We start from the raw sequence: 27,515 nt of genomic DNA on the forward strand, positions 1-27,515 counted from the left end.
AAACAAGGATTGTAGAACCAGAGCCATGGTTTCATTACAACTACATGAAAAGAGTTGGTTATTCATATCATTTGTTAATGCTGGGAGTGAATTTTGAGAATGAAGATTTAGTGTCTTGTTAGAATCCCAGCACAGTAAATTTATTGTTGCTGGTCAGTGAGTGACTGTGCTGTTTTGCTAGCAAATGGAAATTTAAGGTAACTGCTGGAAAATCCAGATATTGAAACTATTCTAGCATATCCATCACTGAAAGCCGTTCTCTATGAAGAGCCAACTGTAATGACATGGAGTTGAGCCAAATAGTGCACATGAACCTTAGCAGGAAAAAATTCCTGCTAAAGTGCAGCAAAAAGCTTTTCACATTGGCACTTGGAACATGTGTAGTTCTAATAACATTATGTCCCTTTCTAGAATGTATGAATGGTATTTGCAAAGTAATTCGTAGTAATTGTGTATATTTACTGTATTTTGTTTCTTGCCATTAATCTATATTTCTGTTTTATTATATTCTATATTTTATTTAATCTTTTGGATTAAATTCAGTGGTTCTGGAATAAATCAGACACTACTTATTCTGTTAATTGGTTACAATTAGATGTTAAGTGGATTCCAAAGCAAATAACTAATAGTTTTCACAACAATAATACAATGTTCGTTTATCAAAATAAGGCTGAAAGAGTAGGGAGAACTTATTTCAATATTGAGATAGCTTTTGACAGGAGGAATCTTATGTGACCCATTACTCATCAAACCTTTTTATACAGTAACCTATTCAATGAGATGTACATTTTATGTGTTTGCAGAGAACTATTTTTTGTGTTTTGTTTCGGATAGAGATGCTATTTCATGGGCAGTTGTCCTAAATCCTCTCCTTTGTGTTTCAGAATTTGAGCATGTTAAAAATAAAATGCTATAATTCGTTTTTAAAAATTAGTCTTGAAAGCAGTTTTAGTAAAAATAATGTGTGCTTCTGGTATGTTAGTACCTTGAGCGGATACTTATGTTACTCCTTTTGGTGGGAGAAGATTCATTTAAAGTAATGGTTAGTGAAACATAAGCCATGAAAGAACCATTGTAACTATGATCTGAGATTAGAATTTGACACTCTGAATGACCTAGTGTAGTTCAGTATTGTATAAACTAAACCTGATTGACCCCAGAACTACCCTTACTTGAAACAGACTTTGTGAACTGCTCTGAGAAAAATAGCTTTTAGGGGGGTTGGATATGGCCAGGGACATACTGCCTCATTTAGTAGGACATGTTTCTTTTGCCACATGATTTTATCTGAAAGGATTTTCTACTTCTTTGTGGTGGTCTTTGCATATTCTCACTTGGGGGATGTGGTTCTCTAAGGGCCATTGAGTTTTGGGAACCTCTTTTAAAAGCATTGCTTGTTAAGACTGCATGAGCAGCTCTGTATGGCACCAAACATTTGGAGCTAAAGTTATTAAAGTGCCAAGTGGTCACCAATCATCTCAGTTCTTTTTCTGGTTTGCTGTCATTTTGGGTACCATCATTGTGTGCCTGGAATCTTGCTTTTTGTGGTTTTTTTACCAGACTTTTCTGTTTTATAAGGAGCAGTTTTAATATAGTTAATAGTTTTGTTAGTCCTGAAATGGTTTTTCAAACTTTTTACCTCGCGCCCCGCTCTTTCCTGAAGCCAGGGCCAGGAGTGGGGTCATGACTCCAGGAGGGCGGGATGTGGCTAGGGTAAGGGGGGCTCAGGCTGGGGCCACAGCTGGGGGTGGGGCCCTGGGTGCAGGGCCAGGAGTAGAGCTCAGTGGCGCTCGCTGTCCGCCCCCATTGGGGGCTGGCCTAGCCCCCAGCTGCTCCCCCATGAATGTTCCTCCCTGCCCTCCTAGGGGGCGCGATATTTTTTACTAACCAGTTTTGTTATTTAGAAAAACTTAGGCCAAGTGAGTGTGTGGAATTTGATATTTTAAAAATCGTACCAGCAGGTATCTAATACATTTGACCAAGTAAAAGTGTTAAATTATTGTGCTTATTGTAACTTTGTTTACTACTTTGAACAGGTTCCATCAACAGATAGAAATGCTTTGAGCTCACTCTGGGGAAAACTGGCATCTGAAATTTTAATGCAGAACTGGGATGCAGCCATGGAAGATCTTACAAGATTGAAAGAGACTGTAGATAATAATGTGAGTTAAAGTTTGAGCATATTAGTAAATTTAAGATGAAGGACGGGCAGGCTAAGAAAAACATGAAGAAATTTTGCTATTTAAAAACACTATCTTTTTTTTTTTGAGCTTTCTCATACTTTGCTCTGAGGAGAAACTATGGTTGACATTGCCAAGAAGTATTTGCAACGGAGCCTTGTCCAATCCTCTTCTGTTGGAGAGAAGATCACAAGTGTGGGCTTTTTTGGGGCAGTAGAAAAGGGGAAAAGAGCAAAAGGAGTAAAAGAGGGTCCTGGAAGACTCCTTGAGAAGAGACTGTAGCGACTCAGACATACGTGGGATTTTAGTACAAAATCTAAGCCACGAGGAGGAAATAAATGAATTTCAGGAGATTGATTGTAAAGACACTGATTTATTGAAATTAATGCGATAAAATATTTTATTTGAATTGTCATATAACTAAAAATCTTACTCCTTAAAATTGTTCATGCTTCCCTTTCATCCAACGTGAAAATGTTTGTGAATTTGAAAGATGCTTCCATTAAACTAAAATTAAGATAAATCCCTATCATACAGGCCTGTCTGCAGCCTCCAGAAGGATTAAATTAAGCGTGGGGTATCGTCTACATGCTGGGGCATCACAGCATGTAGAAGTTGTTTTCTGGTTGAGTACTGAATAGTATTACTATTTCCTGTCTCCATAAGGCATGACAATGCATTACAATTTTCAAGGCCACTTTGGACACAAAAATAACATCTGTCTGAAAACTGTATAAACTAATCTGTGTTCACTACCTGATAAAGATTTGAGAAAATTTCTTTATTTTTGTTTTCAATATTTGTCATAACTTTTTTCAGTTAGTTTCTTTTGTCTTTTGAAGAAAGGGGATCCTAGCGTTAGCCTCTAAGTAGCTGTTGTAATCTCCCTAAGAGACTGGGCTTTAAGGAAGTCAATCAGTAGTTCTAACACTAATATTTCAAGAGCTATCTGGAAGTGCTATTTCTGCAAATGATGACAAAAATATAGTGTAGTTCTGCAGATTGGGAAACCTGGCACTTAATTTTACCTATGTTACCTGTAGTTTGTGGGTATCCATTACTGTTATGTTTGAATTGTCACAAGGATATCTGTTGTATTTGATTTGCTATTGGGAATATGCTGTCCATCTTGTCTTAAGAGATAGGATTGATTGGGCAACTTCAAAGGGGCTTGGATTTTTCCTTAAGTCAGAGTTGCATTTATATGTCATAGCATGGAAGAATAGCTCTACTATTCTTATAGCATAATTTGACTTCCACTACAACACAGTTAACACTTCGGTAACACATTCCTTTAAGAAATTAATTAACAGTGGTAACTAAAAATATATGAAAATTGTGACAGAGTACAGGAAACTTGTTTAAAGTATTTGTTGGGAGAAATATGGAAAAAATTGTAGTTTTCTCTTTAGTAACTTAGTAATGTGGAGTGGTCATAAGTGTGTGTGTGTGTGTGTAAGTATGTAGATGGCGAAATGACACTACACAAAGTTTGCTATGTTTCTACAACTATGCCACCACAACATTCACTCTTGAAGTGAGCAGTATTCACTCATGATTCTGATGACTACCATTGTTAGTCTGAGGGAAAATCTGGCTGCTGGACTGTTTGTCAGATATCTACTACTTCAATTTCTGACAGTGGCACTGATTGCCAAAAAATGACCTGGGAAGAGTGGGTTGATTTACGGTGTCCTTTCTGTGATTCTGAGAGAGAAACTATTTCAGAGCTGGCTATTTTTTAAGTGATTTACCCTCTAAATGGAAATCTTGAAGGTTTTAGTACATTTTTAAATGTGTTATTCATTGTCTAGCTGGGTGGCAGCTGATGCCAGGCAGGTTCCTCTTCCTCATCTTCTAACTCCCCCCCTTTTTAAAGCTTCTGAATCTACATGGTTACAACAGGTTGTGCTAGACTTTGGTGGCTAGGGGAAATTTCATAAGGAAGAATATCCATGCTAGTACTGTGATCATACTTTTTAATGCTAGGATCACTGGTCTACTGTGCATGGTCGTAACCTTGCAGCTTCCATTGTTTGCCAGTCTGCTGGAGGTTGTTGAGTTAACCAGCCAATGAAGTGGTGCTGATGGTGGGAGCTGAAACTCATTATTTTTTGCAGGTTGGGGAGTTGAATCCCTTCCTCTGGCAGATCTGTTACTTAAGTTTAACAATTTTTATTTTATTCCTGGGGTAGGGTGATAATGTTATATTATCATCCTCTAAGAGTATTGCAGAGCTAAACGAAGTATGTAAATGGCGTAGCGGGGAGCAAGGCTAACAGTATGGGAAACACTTGTTCTACACCATCAACCCCTATAAAAGAGGGCCATGAACCAAATTCAGAATGATAGAGGGGAGATGGAGCGTTCTAGACATTACCATCATGATCCAAGGAGAACTTCCGTAGTATTGTCATGTTTTCATTGCATCTTATCTGCACCAGTTTAAAATTTTATTTTGTCTTATTTTCAGTCAGTCAGCTCCCCACTCCAGTCTCTTCAGCAGAGAACATGGCTAATCCACTGGTCTTTGTTCGTGTTCTTCAACCACCCAAAAGGCAGAGACAACATCATTGATCTCTTTCTCTATCAACCACAGTAAGTTGCTTGTAGTGTAGACATTAACCTTGTACTGAGGCAGAAAGTGGGTGTAGGACAAAAATATTTAACAATGGTATGTTCAGCCTTTTCAGCCGAAGGGCCAAACATATTTCAAAAAGATCCAGAGGCTGCATTAAACACTTTATTTGCCTAGGTTCCATCAGAGCTTTTTGAATGCCTAACTTGTTTTTCTTAAGACTGACAGCCCAACAGGGAAGCCAGCAATGGAGCAGCAAGAAAACTATGCTGCTTCCTTCCGTTTTCCCTCCCCTTTGATGCAACAGGTTGCCAGTAGGGAAGGGACAGCAGCCATTCATAGCACTCCTATTTCACCCAAACCTTCTGCTAGGGCTGCTGAAGAGGTGGTATCTTCTACTTCCCTCCCTCCCTGCCGTATCTATAGGCCTGATTAACAATTTCATGGTATGGTTCACTTTCAGTTCATAATTATGTGCATATTTTCTTGATGGTCCTTGTCAAGGGCCACAGTTGCCCCTGAGCCACAAGTTGGATACAGTTGCTTTAGAATTATGATGTGTGTCTGAGCTGAAGAATGCAATATTTAATATAGACACTGTTATTAGATGTAATGTTTAAACATGTACTTATGTGCTTAGTTTTGTAGAGAAATATTTGCTAACTTGGACATAAAGCCTCCTGAATGAGTTTAGTTATTTATTTTAAAATAACAGGCCTCTGACTTGATGCAGCTTCTCCTGCTGGCAAGCTTCCTCTGGTTTGCCATCAGGGAGAGGCATCTGACCAATGTGATGTCCTTCCATTTGCTCTGAGCCACAGAAGAAAGCGGTAATAGGTAGCACACAGCACTACGTGCTGCTGATGAGTCTTGGCACATATTCCACATCATTGAGGTGGAGCTGGAAAGCTAATTGTGGATTTGGAGAATGCCTTCATATCACTCCAACCGTTCCTGAAAAGCTCAGTGGTCAGTTTGGGGAGGAGTTAGCCTCCGTAGCACAGATGCCACTCTGCGCCTCTTCTGAGACTTGTTGTCAAAGAGCTTCAGGTGAGCAAGGAGAGCCTAGCAGGGAAGAATATAGACTGGGGGATATACGGAATTGCTGTGGCAGGCCAGCTGATCCCCACACATGTTATTTCTTCAGCTAGGCACAGGGAAGGCAGAATCTATACCCTCCTCAATTCCCTAGGTTAGATAATTCTCTTCTGCACAGTAAAAAGCATCACAAGCCAAGGAGTCTCAGTAAGTCCCTCAGCAGCTCATGTACAGGTTAAAAAAGAATTGGTGAAAAAAACTTACAGTCCTTAGAGGTATGTCTACCCTGCAGTGTAAGACCCACAGCTGGCTTGGGTTAGCTGACTCAGGCTCTCAGATCTTGGGCTGCGGGACTATAAAATTGCAGTGTAGACGTTTGGGCTCGGGCTGGCCCCCTCCCTGCTTGCTTGCGGCGTCTCAGAGCCCAAACTCCAGTCCGAGTCTGGACATGTGCACTGCAGTGTTATAGCCCTGCAATCCAAGCCCCATGAGCCCAAGTCAGCTGACCAACCCAACCATGGGTCTTTTATTGCAATGTAGACATACCCAAGGAAGTCCACATGAAAGCCCTCTTAATAGATGAACCATCTGGGATCTCTGAGAGAATGTGAGAATCAACATCACTTTAATGGTCAATAGTATTAAAGACTCATAATATATTGGAAAGAATTGGTTTCGTCCCCTAAGCGGCAGTGTGAATCAATGAATGCTGTTTTATTTGTTGTTAGCATTAGTACAGTCTGCCAGATTGTAACCGTATTTGGTACAATAAAAATCATTTAAAAAATCATAAAATGAAATCTTGGTTACATAATAAAGCTGATACAACTTATATCAGTGCAAGTAAAAACTGCGATGATTGCTGGTTTTAGGTGTGGACTTATTTTGATATATTTCTGAAAAAAGGGCTCTGGTACGCCTCTGGTAATCTTGGATGTCATGAATGTGTAGTATAGCAAGGGGGGTGTAGCCTGTTTTCAAGGTCTGTATCACTTTACAGATTAAATCCAGTACCTTGAATTGCACCCAGGAGCTGATGGGAACCCATTGAAGCGAATTGAGCACAGGCATAATGAGCTCACATGGGCCTGCTTTTCTAAGCACATGGACCAATGCATTCTGCTGTCCCTTATGTAGGACTATCTCACTCCTCTCTGAGAAAAAATGAGGCCTCACTTTGTCAGCCAGTCTAATAGGTTGATGAAAAATCCTTTACCTATTAACTTAAATGTCTGGGTCTCCAAGTGCTGGGAGTATTGTTTATCCAGCAGGCCCTCCAAACTGTTGCTCTTTGGCTACATCTAATTAACATTTTTCTTAAAATTTCCCATCTTTGGTGTATCAGCGGTGGTAGCAATTTTGGGAGAGCTAATATAGACCTACTGCCAGCATTTTAACCACCAGCTCTGTGGAGGAGGCTTTAGAGATGGCTTTTGTTAGTTTTCATTCTTACATGTAGAATGCAGATTTAATGTCTTGGAGTAATCCAGCTGGGATAATTAAACAGGGTGTTGTCAACTAATTTAACTCCAGGTGAATCATCCCAAACCCTTATTTGGCTTAATCTAATCAGTGACCATTAAATTAACCCTTTCACTCTCCGTATCAGCGTGTTTGTTTCCATCTCAAACAATTACAACAAAAAATTTAAATTGCAGAAAATATACCGTGAAAAGAGATTGTCGTGTTAATTCTGTTTGGGCTTTATGATGTGGACAGCTGTCCATTATGAACTGCAGACCTCCAGCTAACTTCTCTTATAGCCATGAAACAACCATCATATGGTAACATTTTTCAGTCACTACCGATAAGGAGGACTTGAATTGATGCTTTCAAATACAGTTACATTATTTTTATCTTTTGGTCTTGTGATTTACAGTATTTCCTGACGTTAGAGTAATTTTGTGTGTTTTTTATCATCTATTTCTATTTTAATATTTGTATTACCATAGTACTCAATGTTCCACTAACATGTGTAAATTAGTAATAATGTTACATTGTGTTGTACAGCCATGAAAGGAAATAATGTAAAGAGATCAGAAGAGCGTAAGGAAATGCCTAAGATTTCCACAATTGTGAAGTTTACTAGTTCTACACACTTAGTTACTTATTAATCTAATATTACCGTAAATGAGCATTAAGCAACAAAGGGATAGTTAATTTAGGAAGAATTCCTTTTCTGTGGATAACAAATACAGCTAATAAGTATCATATTTGTTACTGTAATATAAATATAGAATGACAATGCACTTTTAAATTGGTTACATCATATGCACTGATAACATTGCCTGATTTCACTTTGAATTTGTAAATGGAGAGAGCTTGTGCTTTTGAATCTCGTCAGGATGTAAAACAATATGTAGGCTATCAAGTAAATAGATGCAATTAGAGATGAAACATTGCCTCAGTGACTTAAGATACAGGTGCTATTGAAAGAATGCATTTGTAACATGATTCTTTGGATATTACTTTTCTGAGTCATAGCAATGCAATCAAATTTTTTTATTTAGCAATTGGATTTTTAATCCTTTTTCCTTGTAACAGCATTATAAGAAATGGACTTAGTTTTCTAGAAAGTTTTCCATTAACTCTTTTCATATGAAGTTCTTTGGGTTACAGAAGCATTTAAAGCTTTTCAGTTTGTTAAACAGTAAAAGAAGGTAGTCTTGAATTAATTAATCTTTTAAATCTTTAATTTTCTTCTACCTGATCAAGGTCCAATAAAGTATAATTAAAATGCTGCTTAGAAAAGACAGCTGCACATCAAAAGCTTTTTTTATAATAAGTAGTTTCTGTCTTGGAGCCTCCAGTTTTTGAACATCTGTTTGCAAGCCACATTTTCATCTCAAACAAAAAATAACAAGACACTCTTAAATTCTCACACTGAAAACATTAAACACATTATGTTCATTCTCCTGACTTTGGGTGGGTGTCTTACACATCAGTGGTTGATGAGAATGGTGTCATTTTCAAAGCTTTAAATATTTAGAGGAGTTTTGATCTTATTTATCTAATTTTATTGATTCATAGGTGACCTGAAAAAGTTAAAACAAGAAATTGCTATGTCTTTGCTAATGTTTACTTATTTTCCCTAATAGCTAAATTAAACTGGGCATTCCAGAACATCATTAAAACAAATTTATTTTGGGGAATCTAGTCACAGCCTTAAATGCTTTGGTTGGCCAGTCTCCCTATCTAATATGATGCATTCATCAGCACGCCAGCCTCAGTTTACAGAGTTTTCTTAAAAACTCATTTGCTTTATTACAAGTAACATCTAAGATTACTATAACTGAACAACTAGAGAAATTTTATATATATTTTTTTTCAATTTTATTTTATTTGGTAGAGCTTTGAGCGTAATCACTTTCATGGTTTTCCCTGCATGTTCAGATCTGACTAGATTGTTTTAAATTGCATTATATGTTTTGGATTTAGTTATAGAGAAGTTTTACTTGTTTGATTTCAAGCAACAAATGTACTTCTGGAGTGCATACATGAGTACATCTTCCTAGGAGAACTAGTTAATATGTGAGGGTTGTGGGGGGGAAACAGTTTTTTGGAGAGAAAACTGAGTGTATTTACATATTTTGAGCTTGTAACTGAAATATAAATATTAAAATATATTTGAAAGGCTTTTTGAGGCTAAAAATGTTACCTATTCTTAAAACTTAAAAGGTAAATGAAAGTATCAAAGCTCCTGTTATTCCTATTAAGAAACAAAAGTTATAGAACAGTCTTGAACCCTGAAATTGAAGGAAAATTGGAAGAGTTGTGAATTATTCAGGGGTCTTGGTTTGCTGAATTTTAGAAACTTCTGGAAGGCATGCAGATCATTTAATAAAGCGGTTCCATGTAAAGCTATATAACACTCACCCTATTTTTCATTCTTCAAAGAGCTGAATTTTCTTCAGGTAGTTTCTTAAACCTGGTCTACACTAGAAAATTAGTTCAGCATAACCTCATTGCTCAGGGCTCTGAGCTGCATAGTTAAGCCGACCTAAGTCCCTATGACAACAGTGCTGTGTTGACAGAAGCATCCTGCCATCAACACAGCTACCACTTCTTGGGGTGGTGAGTTAGTTATGTTATGAGAATTCCTCCTGTTGGTATAGGTAATATCTACCCTGAAGTGCTACAGCTGCACCACTGTAGCATTTTAAGTGTAGACAGGCCCTTATTCTAACCGTTGTAAATGTGAAAGCTACTGATGAATGGGTGTTAAATTCATACACTGATGTTTGGTGAGGATCTGTCTTTCTTAGCATGCCTAAAATTAAAAGAAAGTGGTAGGAAACCAGCAGTTGAATGGACTGAAATTATAAACAATTCTGAAGCATGTAAATGTTGTTAAGAGGTAAAAAATAGCAAGCTAGCACAGATACATGCCGTCTCTAAAAGTGCTGAAAGCTGCTTCAGCTTCAAAATCAAATGTACCATTGAATTAAACTTTATTGAAATAAAAGAGCAGAGCATTGGGATTAATCCTGTAAGTGAGTCATTTTCATTACATTTGTAAAAGAAGTGTAGCCATGATAATGATTTGCTATTCCAGGTCTCTTACAGCTCTTAACAGTCACTTGATTCAAGTCTGCATTTGTCAACCCCCAAAAATCAGATAACTGGCAATGGTATTGTAAAAACTAAACGGCACAGACTTGAACTTGATCAGCATTCAACTTTGTTTACATCATTGCCTTCACTGTAGCACAAAATAATCAATTTAAAGAAATTGCAGAAGTACTTTGCCTTGGATGTATTTGTCCTGAAAGATTTAAGCTGTACTTTTAGGTACTACAAATAAAGAAATACAGGCAAAATTAAAGGAAGAACTGAAAGTCACTGTTAACACTGATGCAAAATGACCCAATAATGGCTACAAACATTTATTCAGGGAAAAGTGTGGTCTTAATTTAGTGCCTTCTGTTCTAAATCTAAAAAGAAGATTTCAGAATATTGTGTCCACGTTGCTGAAGGTGTATTCCAAGAGTTCAGAGAAAGTATTCCTTTTCGGTTTTTGTATATCATGCCCATTCCCATGGAATTTGATCATCTTTGCCTTTTGATCAGACAACTAACATAAAATGAAAATGCTGCTAAGAGCAGTCACCCTAAACTTCTGTTGTGTAGGTTTTCAGCATGCTAAAGCTTTTTGAATTGGTGGTAAAAACCAGCAGTCCTAAAATACACTGTAAAGTTTAAAAAAGCAAACAAACAAAAAAACCTTTTGCAATCATCTTTAAGGGTTCCTCCTTTGAAAAAGGATTGATGTTCCAGCTTCCTGAAGACTCTAGCACTGAAGGGAAGATATTCTCTACATTTACATGCAACTACCAGCAGTATGTTGAAGTTTGCACTAAACACAAGGAGTACTTTTGGTGAAAAAATAGTGTGCTGTTTGTAGAAGGAACTCTACAGATGGGCTCTAAATTTACCAAAATAACGTAAAGGAAGCTTTGGAGAAGCTACAGATTAGAGGTGTGGTGATGCTACTCTTGTCTTATTGGAGTTCCAGCTTGATCTGATAATAACAAAACTGGAACTACACAAGAAGGTTGAAAATCAAGACTCTATGGACGTTTTCAGACACTGGCCCACATGAGTGATCTCAATTATCTAACCTAATAGACTGAGCCGGGAACAGGAATATGAGGCTGGAAAATGCCTGATGGATCATAAAGTTAGGTTCTTTACTCTTTCCTGTCATTTAAAATTGAAGAGGCACATTTCAAGTGCAAACCTTTATGTGAAGGAGGTTGTCAGTTTGATGCATCATAATGGTAAAAATTAGAGGAAGAATCAGAAGACAAAGTGGTTGGATTGTTGAGTTAACACCTGCATTTCTGTCCATCCAGTTCAGTATCAACAGAGCACGTTTTGGGTTTATTAAGATTGGCTTGGCCAAAACTTCATAATAAAGTTCAGAAAAAACAAACTGGTAAAGGTATATTGGTGTGAAAGTGTAGATGAGTGTAGGCTTAACTCGTTAGTAGACTGGGATTTCTTTTATTGTCCAGGGTTTTTTGTTTTTGTTTTTTTGGTTTTTGAATAAATATTCTTACAAAGTTAATCATATGGTATGTTGGATGCTTTCCATTTTATAAATCCCTTCTATGGGTTTATTCACTGGGTGTTTGGAGTGAGAAAAATTGCAAGCATGTGTGATGATGATATGAAATGAAGTCCAATTTAGCATAATTCTCTGAAAACATTTTATAACTGAGAACTTCAGTTAACCTAAATAATAAAAAGAAATGTCTACTTTATTGGTATATTTACACACATTTAGGAAATAGTACAACATTATATAAAGTTGTCAACTGTTTTTATCTTCTGATGTCACTTAGATGCAAAACTGCACCATTAAAATTAATTATTAAATATATAAAAATTACAAGTGAAATATTTTCTTCAGGTATCTTAATGCAATACAGACTATGTGCCCCCATATCCTTCGATATCTGACTACAGCAGTCATAACAAACAAGGATGTTCGAAAACGTAGGCAAGTGCTGAAAGATTTAGTCAAGGTTATCCAGCAGGTAAGAAATAAAACCCCTTTTTATATGTTTGATCTTACTAGAAAAAAATTTTCAGTTTCATGTTTTTCTTGGTGTGTAAATTTTTCTGAAAATACACTTGAATCCTGTGCTTTTACTTTTTGCTGCTTCCAGTGCACCTCTTCTCTTTTGGGGTTCTATTTTCTCTTTAAAAATCAAGTGGGATGAATTGCAAGAAGAAAGAATAATTATATTTTCTCTCAATCCCCCATTTCCCAAATAAAGATGAAAGGCTTTACTGAGAGATTAGGGGACAAAAAATAAACATGAAAATATTTTGGACCCAACTCTGTTGCTCCCTCTCACATATCCTGTACTACAACTCTTGTTAAAGTGAACAGGAAACTTTGCTTACCCAACAAGTTTAGGGAATTTGTAAGCCATCGAGGCCTGGTCTACACTATAAAGTTAGATCAACCCAGCTATGTCAGTCAGGGGTGTGAAAAAATCCTCCCCCATAACCAACATGGTTAAACTAACTTAATCTCTGGTGTTAAACATATTCTTCCATCGACCTAGCCACCACCTCTCAGGGAGGTGAATTACCTATGCCCATGGGCGAACCCCTCCTCTTGGCGTAATTAGTGTCTACCCTAAAGCACTACAGCAGTACAGCTATAGATTTTCAAGAGTAGACAGGCCATGAGCCAATATACACTGACCTAAAAAGCATTATATCCCTTGTATCAAGCTTCTTCCCTAACAACACTTGCACCAAAGTGGCTATTTCAAGATATTTTTAGTCCATGTTTATAATGAAAGAAGATACTTACTGAAGGAATGTTTTGATCCATTGTTGGAGTCCTTTGTGTCTTTCGTAGGAAAGATGGCACCTCAAATCCACATGACTGATTGTTAAACAAACCTTTGTCTTTTAGACATGTTTGAAAATAATGTTAATATGTCTGATAGTTGTGCTACACATACTAATGAAATCAATAGGGGGCATATAACTGATTTTTCTAAATCTAAAACATAAGCTTAGTTAACTATGCACAACAAAATGTAAAAATTGAAGTACTGCTACAGGTTTTAAAACATTTGATATTAGTGCCTAGAGAACTTAATTTCTATCGATTTGAAATGTTAATACTATACATTAAGAACCAACTTCTACCTTGGGTTCCAGTACATTTGAAATCTTGATGCAGTAATGAAAGACAAGATAAAGAAATGAAGCAGTAGGATCAGCATTGAATTTTACAAACGTTAAGAATTCTGACATTGTTTGGAACAATTTGTTATGCATGGAAATTTTTTATCTATATTTCTTATTCAAACTAAATAAAGATTGGTTGAAATAAAATACATTAGTAGAACATATTTTATGTTACCAAACCAAAATATGTAGGATACATAATGAAACCTCTCAATACCCATTCAGGGAATAAGTATTCCAACACTCTTTTTATGCTGTTAAGTCACTTCTGTGTTTATAATATTAGCTCTGAAGTAATACTTTTTATATATAGATTTCAAAGCAGTTATCCTGCTTTGACAGATGGGGAAGACCTCTAACTGGTGGACTACACTTGAAGGTTATAGAATTATCAGAAACTGATATATTGGCCTCCAACTGTTATACTTCCTTAGATTGCAATACCACAGGACTCTAGGCTTTGCTAATTACATGATGGGCATCAATAAATTGATTAACAAATGTAGTACTTCACAAAATTTAATAGTTGCACAACAGGATTGTAAATGAGAGGATTTATAATTTATTACATCCAGTTTTGAGAATTTACGTAGCTTCCTTTCAAAGAAGGAGAGTTTTATTTATTTAGTATTACAAGTTGTACATCTTAGTTACTGCTCACTTAAACTGCCAGTTGTCTGTAATACTTTAAGTATCATTTTTCAAGTAAACAAGTTGCATGGTGCCTTTCTATGTTAAAAGTTAAACTTCTTATTTGAGAAGTATTTGAAAGTGTTTCGTAATTGAATTATGAAAGTCATGGATTTAATTTCAGGTCTACTATCATCAGGTTATTTCCTTGTAATTAAAGAAATTATTTTTGTAATGTTTCAATATGAAAGGTAATTCTAAATATTTAGTTTATTAAAAATACAAAATGGTTTTGATTAACATTTAGACACCATCTCATTTGTAAAATGGGAGATCATTCCTAATCAAATATCCTGTATCAAACTATGGTATGAAATGAAAATACAGCAAATTCAGATTTGTCCCCAAACTTAGATTTTGAAGAAACTACGTATTTTGAAATGAAACAAAATACAATGTTTTTTTTAATGAACATTTCAACTGAAGTATTACCAGCCCAAATATTGTAACACTGGTTGTAAAATTGATTAATTTTCATTGTCCAAGGTGTGATAGCTGCAAAAAATAAACAAAGCATCAATAGTAACAGTTCTTCCATTTCTAATAATCTTGGGTGGACTTAGTTACTAAGTTAAATAAAATTGTTTAATGATTTTAAATTGACAAGTATTCTTTTAAATAAGATATTTAAATATTTATCTTAATTGGAAATTGTCAGTGCTGGTTCATTTAAGAAATGTAAAATATACTCTTAATTGATTTTGTGAATATTATGAAGTGTTATTTCTTGAAATATCTAATATTCTTGAATGACTTTGACAGGAATCCTACACATACAAGGACCCCATTACAGAATTTGTAGAATGCTTGTATGTTAATTTTGACTTCGATGGTGCCCAGAAAAAACTGAGGGAGTGTGAAGCGGTAAGATTTTTAGCTTGTGTAAACTTAACAATTTTGTAAGTTTCAGATGTTGGCAACATAAATATACTAAACATAGTCTTACAAAAATTCTTTCAGTGAATCTGGTGGTAAATAATCTTTCACCTTTCTTAAATGAAAACTCCTGTGACTGATTTGGACCCATTTTTTGACACTTTTTGAAGCAGCTATCACAGATAAAGCTGTTTTTGTCATGGGGTGAGAGGCCATCCAGGTCTGCTAGGTAGTACAGGTTGAGAGAAACATGGGTCTGCCACTTTGAGAGGAAGCTAGCCCCCCCCCCCCCCCCCGCCATAGGGCCACTATCCTGTGCAGTTTTGGGCACTCCGGTGTGAATGTCTGCTTTCCATAAACAAGGAATGATTTTCTTTCAGAAGAATTTAAAATATTTAAATAATGCAAAATATATATTTCCACAACAATAATGTCTCTGCTTTTGTTTTTTTGCACTACTCTGGGGTTTTCAAGCTGGTTATCAGCCGCAAAAATGACTATCTGAGCTTCTCACTCTCTATAGATCATATAAAACCTTCCAAAATTAATAGAAAAGAAGAAAAATACTGAAAGGTGGTAAGTTTAGCTGCCAAATTGGTCAGGCTGGGAAAAAATCCTTTTTCTCAGAACATGAAGTACAATCTGATCAAGTTATTGACAAATTTCCTGACCACCAAACAAGGACATCAGAGGAGCCTGAGAGCAGTTGATGGAGCAAAACAGCACTGAGTTTGGCATGTGGAGGGAAGAGAACATATGAATAGAACAAAGATTCCACTCAAGCCTTGTCTATATATGGAAAGTGCTTTGTATTAGAAAATGTGATTTTTGCCTTGAGTGTAGACAAAGATAATTGTGTAGCGTAAACTACAGCTAGCTAACATTTTTAAACACAACTGCCCTTGCAAACAATAAAGGAAGACTCATGTTTAATGTTAGTTAAAATATTTATAATATATTTTCTAGCCCAGTGCATTTTCCAATTTATAAACAGCCTCTATGATAGGAGAAGGGGCTTAAATGATATCAACCACACAAGTAATGCATTGTCAGGTGGGCTTATCAGGAAGAAGTGTACTACTGAGCACGATCAGAAATCTGTGGTGATTGCAGAGAGAAGAGATTGGCTGTGGGCTTTTCACCTGTAAAGACTGTCATTTTTACTAAAAGGATAAGCAAAAGTTCATAAGTTCGCAATTTCATATGACTCGAGTATACCAGGGTTTAACAGAGTGCAGCTGGCCCTCCTGGCTCCTGCCTCTGCTAGGCTCAGATAAAGTCACTCAGAGACCCTTGGGTTCTGCAACCGCTGGTGTTTTTATTTACATGTTTGTGCTTCCACCACCTTCTCACCATACACAGTTCTGTGTCTGAACCCAGGAAGGAAGGGCTTCTCCCTGCCTGCGCTCCCTCGCTCTGCTCTGTCTCACCATCCTGGCTTCCTTCTTCCTAGCCTCTTATATAGATCTGGGCTAATTGGTCTGGCAGCTGACTCTCATTCCCCAATTAGGGTAGGGTCTTTCCAGCCAGCTCCACTTTATTCACCTAAATGGGGCTGGTGTGGCAGGGGACTGATTCTGCAGGCTTGCTGTTCAACACCCTGTCACACAGGGTAATTTAAATTTTCTATTCTTTTGGGATTTGTGGCTAGTTGCTAAAACTGAACTGTGAAATTTCTCCGCTATTTTAATGTGTAGGTATTAGTATTTAGTACATGTTATGTTTTTGTGATTTTTGTGCTACATAGTGTGTGGCATATTTTCACATATGTATCTGCTAAGGTTATTGCAAAAAAGTAAATTTTATATTGTATTGTCTGTAGAAAGAACTGAAGCAGATTATTCATAGATCAGAGAAATCTTGTAATGAATCATCTGTGATTGAGTCTACAGTTTTGAAACTTTGGTTGCCGTGGAATAGCATAGTTATAAATATTTTAAGTTAAGAGAAATGGGTACAGATTCTGTAACTGTTATTTTACCTTGGTTCCTCCAAACTTGGTATTAGTAATTTTAATATTTAGCTACAAAATAACCTCATTTGCTCTGCAGAGTAATCTGCTTTGTCAGTAGAGGTTATAACTCCTGAAACAATGTACTTAAATTTCAGTGTTGATACATGGATGGGATGAAAATTCCTATAGTTACAAATTTAATCTATTACCATAATTATCTGATGGAAAAGCTAAGGCTCATGTAATAGAGAATGGAATATTGTGTTCATGCAATTGTGAACTGCCTCTTGATGGCACTAGAGTCAATATAGCTGTGGGAGAATGAGCTAGAGTCTGTTTTGGCATGCACATTAGCAGAATTGTTGAGGTCACTGTCCACTCAATATTTTCCCAGAATTGCAAAAGTGGAAGTGGAAATCTTGCAGTGAGGAAGAGAAAATAAATACATTGTTTTTACTGCTGTAGAAAGCTTTTATTAAAATCTTGAGAATTGGAGTACTAATTGTCCCCTCACTGGAAGAAGACTTGGATAGAAATTGCACATATACAGTGGACAGGATAATTGGGTTTTAGCAGATTATGTTCTGGAAATTTGTGTTAATCTGTAAAACTCTGGGTATGTTTTAAAATATTCCAGAAACTGCTTCAGAAGACACTAATCACTGGTTTTAGTTACTGAGGCTATCTGCATGAGTACGTTTACTTTAGATATTGTTTCTATCATTATTCTCTTTTCCCCTGTTCTTACAGGTGCTTGTGAATGACTTTTTCTTGGTAGCATGTCTTGAAGACTTCATTGAGAATGCTCGTCTTTTTATATTTGAGACTTTCTGTCGTATTCATCAATGTATCAGCATTAGGTAAGAAAACCATAAACACACGTAGTAATGAACTTTTTTTAAATTTAACCCATTAATTTATGTTTCAGGCAATTGAGGTCTGTTTGTGTTCCAGTAAGAGTCCACCATTGTCAGAGAAAAGGAAAAGCATTATCTAAAATAAATACAAATGGAAAGATTCACTTCTAGTTTGCAATAAGTTTTGCATTTATATTTAAATATGTATAATTCCCTGTTTTTACATGCATTTATCTTTTTTTGAAAAACTTTCCTATAAAGCTGGTCTCTGCCTAAAGGTAAATAATTTTTTTTGGCAGTATGGAAGCTTTCAGAGCCCATGTTGAACTGGTAGGGCTGGCAGCTGGAACCAACTTTTACTCATTAGTGGAACAAATTTGATCTGAAAGTCACTGTATGAAAGCTATGCATTCTTCATATTTTTTTTTTTTTGTATTTTTTTTTTTAAAGAAAGTTTTTAAAACTTAGCGGTCTAGCTACATGTGGAGTAACCTTTTTGCTCAGTTTGTTGTGGGCGGGGGGGAAGAACCACTGAGCATGCCCTGTAGACATCTTCTGATTTGCCAGATCCTAATGAAGTTGTGCTTCTTGGCATCACCATAGAAGTCTTGGAGAAATACACACACTATCTGGCCTGCTGCTGACTGTCTTCACTTCCCTGTCTACATACACACTGCGCCTAGCTTTTTATTAGTTCATCTAATGAAATCTTAGTTTTCGGCTTTTGGAGGTAGTAATACCTCAACTATATTTCCCGTACTCTGTTATAACCAAGGTAACTTCTTTCACAGCAAAACAGATCTGTTTATTCCAGCACAGTTCTGTTTTGAGTGGATTAATTTTTATGTAGTATATTACCAGGTAGATTGTAGCACTGAGCTGATGGAGTTTATTATAAACACGATCACTAAATCCTCTTGCTACCATCAGCAACATTCTATATCATATCAATTGTATAACCTCCCTTGAGGGTCTCAAGTGATACTAGTATCTCTAGCACACAGTTCCTGGTTTGAATCTAATCTTAGCCCCTGGTTTACTCTCCAGCTAATGTTGAGGCAGAAGGCTGGGGTTAGACATAGTTGTAAACAGGTCATGGCCAGTATGTTGTGTATGTTGTTGTGTAGTTGGAACCTAACCATGTACCCCATAACCATTTAAAAATCCTCTGTAGTTCAAGGCTTTTGAACAGTTTGTTTGTTTGGGGGTGAGGGGGAATAGTGGGGAAACTGATTTAAAAAAGAAACAAATGTTGAGCCCTGTTTGATGTTACCAGTAATCTGTCTTTTGAATATCATGTGGTTCCCAGCACCAGTGATGGAAATTGGAACTATATGTACTAGTGGACAAACATCCATAGACTGATGGTGTTTAGGATATACAGATTTTCATCAAAATGTATTCTAGCAAGTATTTTTTATGTAGCATATTTTCAGGATAAATTAGAAATCAGTTTATTGTTATGGAAATGTTTGCCAGAAACTATTAATGTAGTGGTACAATGCTAGTGAAGCTGACTACTTTGAGATATATCATGTGTTTCTGAAATGTAAAAGCAGCTCTAAAATGAAACTTGGAAGAATTCTCAACTGCCGATAAAGTCAGAATATGGAAGTGGTATTTAAGCGCTTATCTGAAAATATGCTTCTGCATCCCTTTGTGTCACTCTGTTAAAGAAACAGTTAAGATGTTTAACTTCAACAGAGATGGAATTGGCAGAAGACTCTTTTTAGTATGTTATGAAGTCAGCAAAAAGTTCATTTTCCTATTCTTGTAGTTATAGTAGATAACAAGACAAAAAGTAACTTTTATTCCAGCAATCTCTGCCTAAATGCTTTTTATCACCTATTTTTCATTATTCAGCATAATTTGTCTTCATAAACTGATTTTGAAAGTGTTTTTAAATGTCTGGAATTCATATTTACCAGATAATTGCTGCCTTTAATATTTATTTTATATGGATTCCTTATTAGTCAGATTGAATGAAGTCTTTAACAGATTGTGATGAAAGTTTAAAATTAAGAATGTGAAGATTAGTGGGGATACTGTTATTTTCATTTGTCTCTAAATTAGGCATAAGAATTTTAATCAGCCCTACTTAATGATGCATATATTAATTGCAAAGTTGTAATGCTATTAAACTGCACTAGATGCTATGTATCAAGTTAGGATTTTTATTTTGCTTCAGTATTTTTACATCAGTTATGGCTGATGTAGGAGTATAAAAGTTTTTAATGAATGCTTAAAATTCCTTCAAGTGAAAAAATAAATAAAATAATTTGTTGTAAAGTACTACACTCTTAAGGATTAGCTCCTGCTAAATATAGCATGGTTTATGGGGCGCTGCAAATTTTCAGTACTGTAAAAGTTGTACATTTGACAGATCTTAGCTTTGTATTTCTTAAAATCCTATTCCGGAATGTTGATGTCAGTTGAGCTCTCTTGATGATTTTAGAGAGCCTACTTATATCTAAATGTTAATGATTATTAGTAGGATCAAGTTAGCTCAGAGTTCAAGGACTAAGCAAAGAGTCTCTTCTCATTAAAGATACTCTACAGGACATTTTATTTAGCATACTTCAAAGAATTTTAATATTTACGTTTATAAAAAGGATTTAACTATTGATCACTCGTGCAAAAGTAGCTGAAGGTTTCACTTGATGAATCATTATGTTTTATGATATGCTGGTCATATTTAATCTAGCATTTATATTCTCTTGTATATTCACATTTTAAAGTGTTCGTTCTTCATATGCCACTTTTTTATTTGGAGAAGCAAAAGAAATGTCTTCTGTAAAGTGTAGTTCCACTCTAGTGCCATCCTGACCAAAATAGCCAGTGCATCAGTGAGTTAAGGAATCTTCCCTTTCTCCTTCAAACACACAATAGTCCAACCAACATTGAAGAAACCCACTCTGTTCATTCTAGTCCATTACCACCCAGTGTCAAACCTGAGCAAGCTTATGGAAAAGATAGCCAGTCTTAACTACAAGCTCAACTGATTGAAGATAAAAGTTTAGACCTGATACAATCTGAATTCTGGCCAAGACATGGAACTGAAACTGTTTTAGGGGCACTGATGGATGATCTCCTCTTGTCAGCAGATAGAGGGCAAACATCCATTCTCATCCTCCTGGACCTTCTGCAGCATTTGGCACTGATCATGAGATGATGTCTCACCTGAGAGGTGGCAGGGATCCAGGGAAGTGTGCCAAAGTGTTTTAGTGCTGGAAGGCGTACCCAATGGCTAGTGACTGGAAATTGCACCTCTACCTCTGGACCTTTCAAGGGTCAATTCTCTCTCCAGTCTTTTTCAGTATCTACATGTAGCCACTAGATGAACTTGGCAGATGACATAGACTCAAGTGCCACAACGTACAGATGAGACACAGCTTTACCTTTCCTTCTCCACATAAGACTGGACTTGGCAGAATTGGAATTTTTTTATAATTTAGATGGATAATATCGGTTTGTTTTTAAGTATTTTTTCGATTTTTGTCTATTCAGATTTTTTTTAGTTGCACAAAATTATGGGAGGGATCAGACCATAATTTATTTAATGATAGTAGACATTGAGATTCAAAAAGTTAAAGCTTTATAACAATAAAGCAATAAAGACATTGTCAGCATCACATATCAAAATATACAAATATACAAAGTGTAAACATCCTTAAATCAAACTAGTAAGTTCTCAAGCAGCACTTTTCTTTCTTTGCCTGTCTAAATTTCAATTATTGATGGAAATATTTTTTTCATCGGTTTGTGTATGGCAGTGAAATTGAAGTTTACTGACCTGTATCGATACAAATCTAATCCTTCCAAGCCTGCGTTTGGCCATGCCACTGGTACTAAGATGGATCAGTGCTTGGACAAGATCAGTTCATTGGTGAAGAACAACTGGTTGAAGCTGAATCTAGGCAAGACAGAGGCTATGGTGGGCAGAAGAAAGCATTTGAAGAGTTTGCAGCCACAGTGCAGTCTCCTTTGGTTAAAAGTACACATACACAATTAGTCAGTTTGGTTTGTAATTCAGATGTACTCTTGGATTTCTTGCTAACACTAAGCTTTTACATGGCAGTATCCTCAGTTGACCTAGAGGCTCCTTCCCATCCTGGCAGACCTGTCTTCAGTCATTCATGCCTGTGTTATCTCTTGGCTGGATTACCTGGTCACAAAGTCTTCAGCATTCAGGAAATTCTAGCTAGTACAGAATGCTGCAGTTTTTTCCTTAGCAACACAGGCTACTGCAAGGTTATTAGACATGTCCTCTTCTCTCTATGCCTGCTTCCCATAGACTTTCAAATCAAGTTCAAGGTCTTAAGAGCTGCTCATTGCTCAGGCCCAGGATATCCAGAAGATCACATAAACTCTGGGTTGAAAACCATGGTTGAAGATTTCTGTAGCACAATGGAGCTCTCCAGAAGGGTAAAGCTTGTCTTTGCAAGAGACAGAACTTTCTCAGGGCTGCTTTGAGACTGTAAAATGAACTCACCCGAAAACTGAAGACCATCATAAACCTCACCACTTTGCACTCCATTTCTTTGACCATGTCTTCTCTAACAAATACACAGCAGTAGATGTATTTAAAAACAAACCTCCTAAATCCCTACCAAAACATGATGCTCCACTGCACATACTTCTCCCCCTCAAGAAGGGGCTGAGAGAACAAACGTTATTAATGCACTATTGGAAGGTGCTCAGATACTATAGTGATGAGCATTGTATAAAAACCTGTATTGAGTAGAATACTACCAAAACTGAGCTTGTAGTTAACAGGCACGTGGTTGACTCTGCTTGATGTGAGTAAATGAGTCTTAAGTTCTTTATATTGGTTGTGATGTGTGTGTGTGTGTGTGTGTGTATGTGTATATATATGAGTGTGTGTGTTTATACTGGAAGACTAGCATTTTGCTGTCTTAAGGGTGAGAAACTCTCAGAATTTAACTAGAGAGGATCATTTTTGTTATGTTGTCCAGCAGCCTTTATTGGCTGGGGGAGATAGACCAATTGGGTCTACTCAGTTTTTTATTTTGGAGTCTGGACATGGATTTCCTTGTCACGTGTTGACCCAGGCAGTCACCTCTTCACACACCTCACTGCTTTGTTCGGTAGGTAATCGTTTGTTAGTCCTACTCCCATTTTGAAGCCCAAATCTCAACTCTGCGTACAGCATAACAAAACTGATTGTGGGCTTCTTACAGAAATATGTAAGAGTTTCATGTATGGCAGACTCCATAGTTCCGTGGATTGGTCAGCTAAGGGATTTTTTTTTATTGAAAGGCTGACCACTTTATTTTGGAGTCCAAAGACGATGACTCCAAGTGAATCCCAGTGCTGTTCCTGGACCTGAGAACTACTTACCCACACCATATTGCTTGGTAGTATTGCTTAATTATACAGAGCAAATTTGAAAACAATTAGTGGGAAATCTGTTTTTCCATATGTTAGAGAAAAATAGATGCCTTACTTAAAAAATTAACTGTTATTTCCATCTGTTGGGCAGCTGACATTTCCAAAGGATGCAATTACTTTGTTAGTTGTAACTTAAATTTTACTTCCTAAATCATCCTGCAATCATGCCTAATGGTGAACAATGGATTAAATTAATTCAAAATGTGAGTGGGTTAGCTTAAAACGTATGTCTTTATTTAGTAGAGGAGCTGAATACTAGTGATTTAGTCCCCCGTGTTCTCTCCAGGCCCCACCCCCCACTATAAACTTCATGCAAAAGAAACCTGTTTCAATTGATCTGTATATTTTAAATATCTTGAATCCTTAATTCTATATCTGCAATTCTGTAAACTGTTTAAATAGGGGGAAAGCCTTCAGTGTAAAATGAACAAATGGAGTTGAGGTTGTAAGACACTTAAATTAGGCAAAATGATCTGAAGAGTTGCATCTTGAAGCTGTTTTAGTCAAAGTTTTTGTTTGAGACAAAAGAGACAGAGAATATGAATTTACATTTTCTAAGTATTAAGTTACTTACAATAATAAAACTTTTATTAGCACTTGCAACTGTGGGCACTTTTAAAAATGATAACCTAGAACCCACATTAGTTTCAGTTCTGCTCTTTATTAGAGCAGGGATGGCTTATAATTGTGAATTAATTCAGTTGATCACATCAAGAAAAATACCCCCTTTGAATCTCTGGGCACTTGTATTGAGCAAGGTGTATTGTTGTCAGAAGTTTAGTTTCATTTCATCTTTATTCTCTGTAGTTACCGTTGAATTATTGGCTCTAGCCACACGTTCAGGAAAGCCATAAAACTTTTGCTTTTCTTAATTTTCAAGTTTACCTTTAAAAATATGCTTAGTCTTTCACAATGATCATTCCTTTTACAACCAGCATTTGCAACTGGTGCTGAGGTGTGCCCAATGGGCAGGAATTCTGTGCTTTTGGCTTGAGAAATTATTAAATAAAAAATCAGTTTGAATACATTGTTTTGTTAGCAAATCTTCTTGTTTGCTTAAATTGTATGTGTGTTTTAAGAACACTGAATTTAACTTACTATGGTTTCTTGAGATGTTTATTTAGGAGCAGCTTGCAAATTGTTTTCTCTTAGAGGCTGCTGAGCCAGATGCCTGCAAAGTTGTAAACTAGAACACTGACTACAAATTTACATCACATTTGAAAATACGCAATGTAAAATGACTGTGGACAAGGTTAGAAGTGCAATGTGATATAAAGCTTAAAAAAGACGTGGACTAATTAAGTATCAGAGTGGTAGCCATGTTATTCTGGATCTGTAAAAGCGGCAGTCCTGTGGCACCTTATAGACTAACAGACTTAGTGGAGCATAAGCTTTCGTGGCTGACGAAGTGGGTGTTCACCCATGAAAGCTTATGCTCCAGTACGTCTGTTAGTCTATAAGGTGCCACAGGACTCTTTGCCACTTGGACTAATTAGATGTTTTTTGCAGCCATTCTGCAGTCAAATGTGTTTTCTATTATCATAATGCAGTTTATGGAAAATCAAATATAAATGTTGATTTGTAATCATATACATTTCATTTTTGAAATGAAACTTTTTCTGCATGCTCCTCATTAAAGCACACTTTGAAGCTAGTGTTTTAAAGAAAACTTAATTTTTTTGCATTTAGCAACAGGCTTCAAAAGAACATATCATTTTGAGCTTTAATTTTTAAATGTGACCTGCAAATATATTTCAACAACAAAAAAGACAACATCAGATATATTTTGTAAATGTCTCAAATAAGTAGTGTAAGAACAACATTGAGCATGTAAGTCAAAAAAAAAATCTTGTTTTGGGCCTTTAGCAGGTAGGCCTACTGTAGATAGACAACACCTGCTCTGAGTAAAGCCAGCTACAGACAGAATGTATCATAAATCAGGAAACTCCATTGAAAAGCCTGGACCTTACCTGAGGAATGTAAATATTAAGATGTCATTAAGATACTGGAAAATCTCTCAGAGCTTGTCTTAAAATATTTTTTTACTCTTTAGCATGTAGTGTTTGAAAATATACACTATTATGTGCCTTAAACCTCTTCCTTTGACTATTGTTGACACCAGCACTTAGAGCAGGGTAGAGCTGGATATTGACAAATTCAAAAAGGTTTTTGTTTCAGTGTTTTTGTAAAATCCACCTATCGTATGAATTGCAAAATGCAAATTATAGCTTAAGTACTATGCATATGGGAGCTATAGAAAAAACTAAGATAGCTAGCACACATGTTAAGAGCACTGCTCTGTTAAAAGAACAGGTTTCAGAGTAACAGCCATGTTAGTCTGTATTCGCAAAAAGAAAAGAAGTACTTATGGCATCTTAGAGACTAACCAATTTATTTGAGCATAAGCTTTCATGAGCTACAGCTCACTTCATCGAGGTGCCACAAGTACTCCTTTTCTTTTTGTTAAAAGAACAGTGTCAAATTGTAGTAGATAAGGTCTGAAGTGTGTTTTTGTTTTTTATTTTTAAGCACAAATATCCTGATTTCACTGAAGTGTGGTTGTTTGCTTGCTGTATTAGGACAGTGACTGAGATTCCAAAGAAATAGTCATTCCAAGACTGGAAGAGACCTTATAAGAAAACTTGTATTACAATAAGTACAGTTTGCTTGCCATATAGATCTTAATTCAGGAAAAGACTTCAGCTTGTGCTTAAAGTTAAGTGCTTTCCTGAATCAGGGCCTTATGCAGTACAATCTTTTTAATTCTGTTTGCTATTAGATCTTTGCTAAAAGGTGGTGAGAGTGGTGTTGCCATTTTTAATAGTATTTTCAGTCTGCAGAATATGAGCTGTAGTGAGGTTTCGTTGCTAAATGTCACTAACTTTTAAACTATGCTACAGTACATATATCCAAGTACTTACAAAAATAAAGTTCTTTGTGGTGCATTATCCTTGACATTTTATTTTAGTTATTTGCTAACTTGAAATATTTGCAAAAAGAAAAGGAGGACTTGTGGCACCTTAGAGACTAACCAATTTATTTGAGCATAAGCTTTCGTGAGCTACAGCTCACTTCATCGGATGCATTCGGTGGAAAATACAGTGGGAAAATTTCCTTACCTGATCACTCTCGTTACAGTGTGTATGGTAACACCCATTGTTTCATGTTCTCTGTGTATATAAATCTCCCCACTGTATTTTCCACCTAATGCATCCGATGAAGTGAGCTGTAGCTCACGAAAGCTTATGTTCAAATAAATTTGTTAGTCTCTAAGGTGCCACAAGTCCTCCTTTTCTTTTTGTGGATACAGACTAACACGGCTGCTACTCTGAAATTTGAAATATTTGGTAATCTGCATTGCAGATACCTCGTCAGTGTGAATTGATGATCTGTTCCACAGCAGAAGCTTTTTTTAGATAAAAATGAATTATATTACTGTGGCCCAAAGTAAGTTACTTAATACACTGCATATTTTACCCTCTTAAGTTTTCTAAAAACTGCATGTCAGAAGTGAATGCCATCATCATGTTTGTCTTTTTCTTTTGTGCTTAAGTTAATATGTTTAGTGTGAGTTCTATTAACTGGCTTGCATAGAAAGTTACTGACTACTCTTTTGGCAATTAAAAGATGAATTGCTTGCAACAGGAAGTGGTAAAACAATGAGGGGGGGAGCCCTGTTCTATAACTTTGTTACCCATTTGCTTTTGGGTCAGAAATGTCAGGTAAAAGCATCAGACATTAGCCAAGTCTGGAAACTGATAGAAGCATGAGATTTATAAGCCTCCAAAATGAGCCAAGCTCCAGCAGGAAATGCAGGGAGTTTATTGGAAAGCCACAGGAAACACCAGCTGGAGGAATTATGGCTGGTCAAAACAGTGCCTGTTCCACTAAATAAAATGACACACATCCCCACTTGCGTTTTTCCTTGAAGAATGAGAAATTGCAAGAAATCTGGGGATTGCTCAAATAAATTGGTTAGTCTCTAAGGTGCCACAAGTACTCCTTTTCTTTTTGGGATAAAGTGTATCATCCTCAAGAGGGTGATGTAATTGTCACGAATCTTCTATATCAGAAATCCTCTGAAGTTCAGAAACAAGTGTCATGACACAGCACATCAAAGTGAACTGCCAGCTGTGTGGTGCTTTACTGCTAATTGAGTTAATGTGAAACACTTCCCTGAACCAATTATCTAAACTGTATTTAAATCCAGC

General features: G+C 36.4%; 1 protein-coding gene across 1 annotated transcript in view; it reads left to right on the top strand.

The window, feature by feature from the left end:
- Positions 1 to 27,515, top strand: part of EIF3E (eukaryotic translation initiation factor 3 subunit E) — a 56,488-nt gene that overhangs the window by 23,235 nt on the left and 5,738 nt on the right. Inside the window, exons 6-10 of the mRNA XM_007056088.4 lie at positions 2,037 to 2,162; positions 4,654 to 4,778; positions 12,212 to 12,338; positions 14,968 to 15,069; positions 17,786 to 17,895. Coding sequence (XP_007056150.1) covers positions 2,037 to 2,162; positions 4,654 to 4,778; positions 12,212 to 12,338; positions 14,968 to 15,069; positions 17,786 to 17,895 — 590 coding nt within the window. The remainder of the gene's footprint in view (positions 1 to 2,036; positions 2,163 to 4,653; positions 4,779 to 12,211; positions 12,339 to 14,967; positions 15,070 to 17,785; positions 17,896 to 27,515) is intronic.

This window comes from Chelonia mydas, chromosome 2 (assembly GCF_015237465.2).
Source record: "Chelonia mydas isolate rCheMyd1 chromosome 2, rCheMyd1.pri.v2, whole genome shotgun sequence".
In the NCBI taxonomy this organism is placed as follows: domain Eukaryota; kingdom Metazoa; phylum Chordata; order Testudines; family Cheloniidae; genus Chelonia; species Chelonia mydas.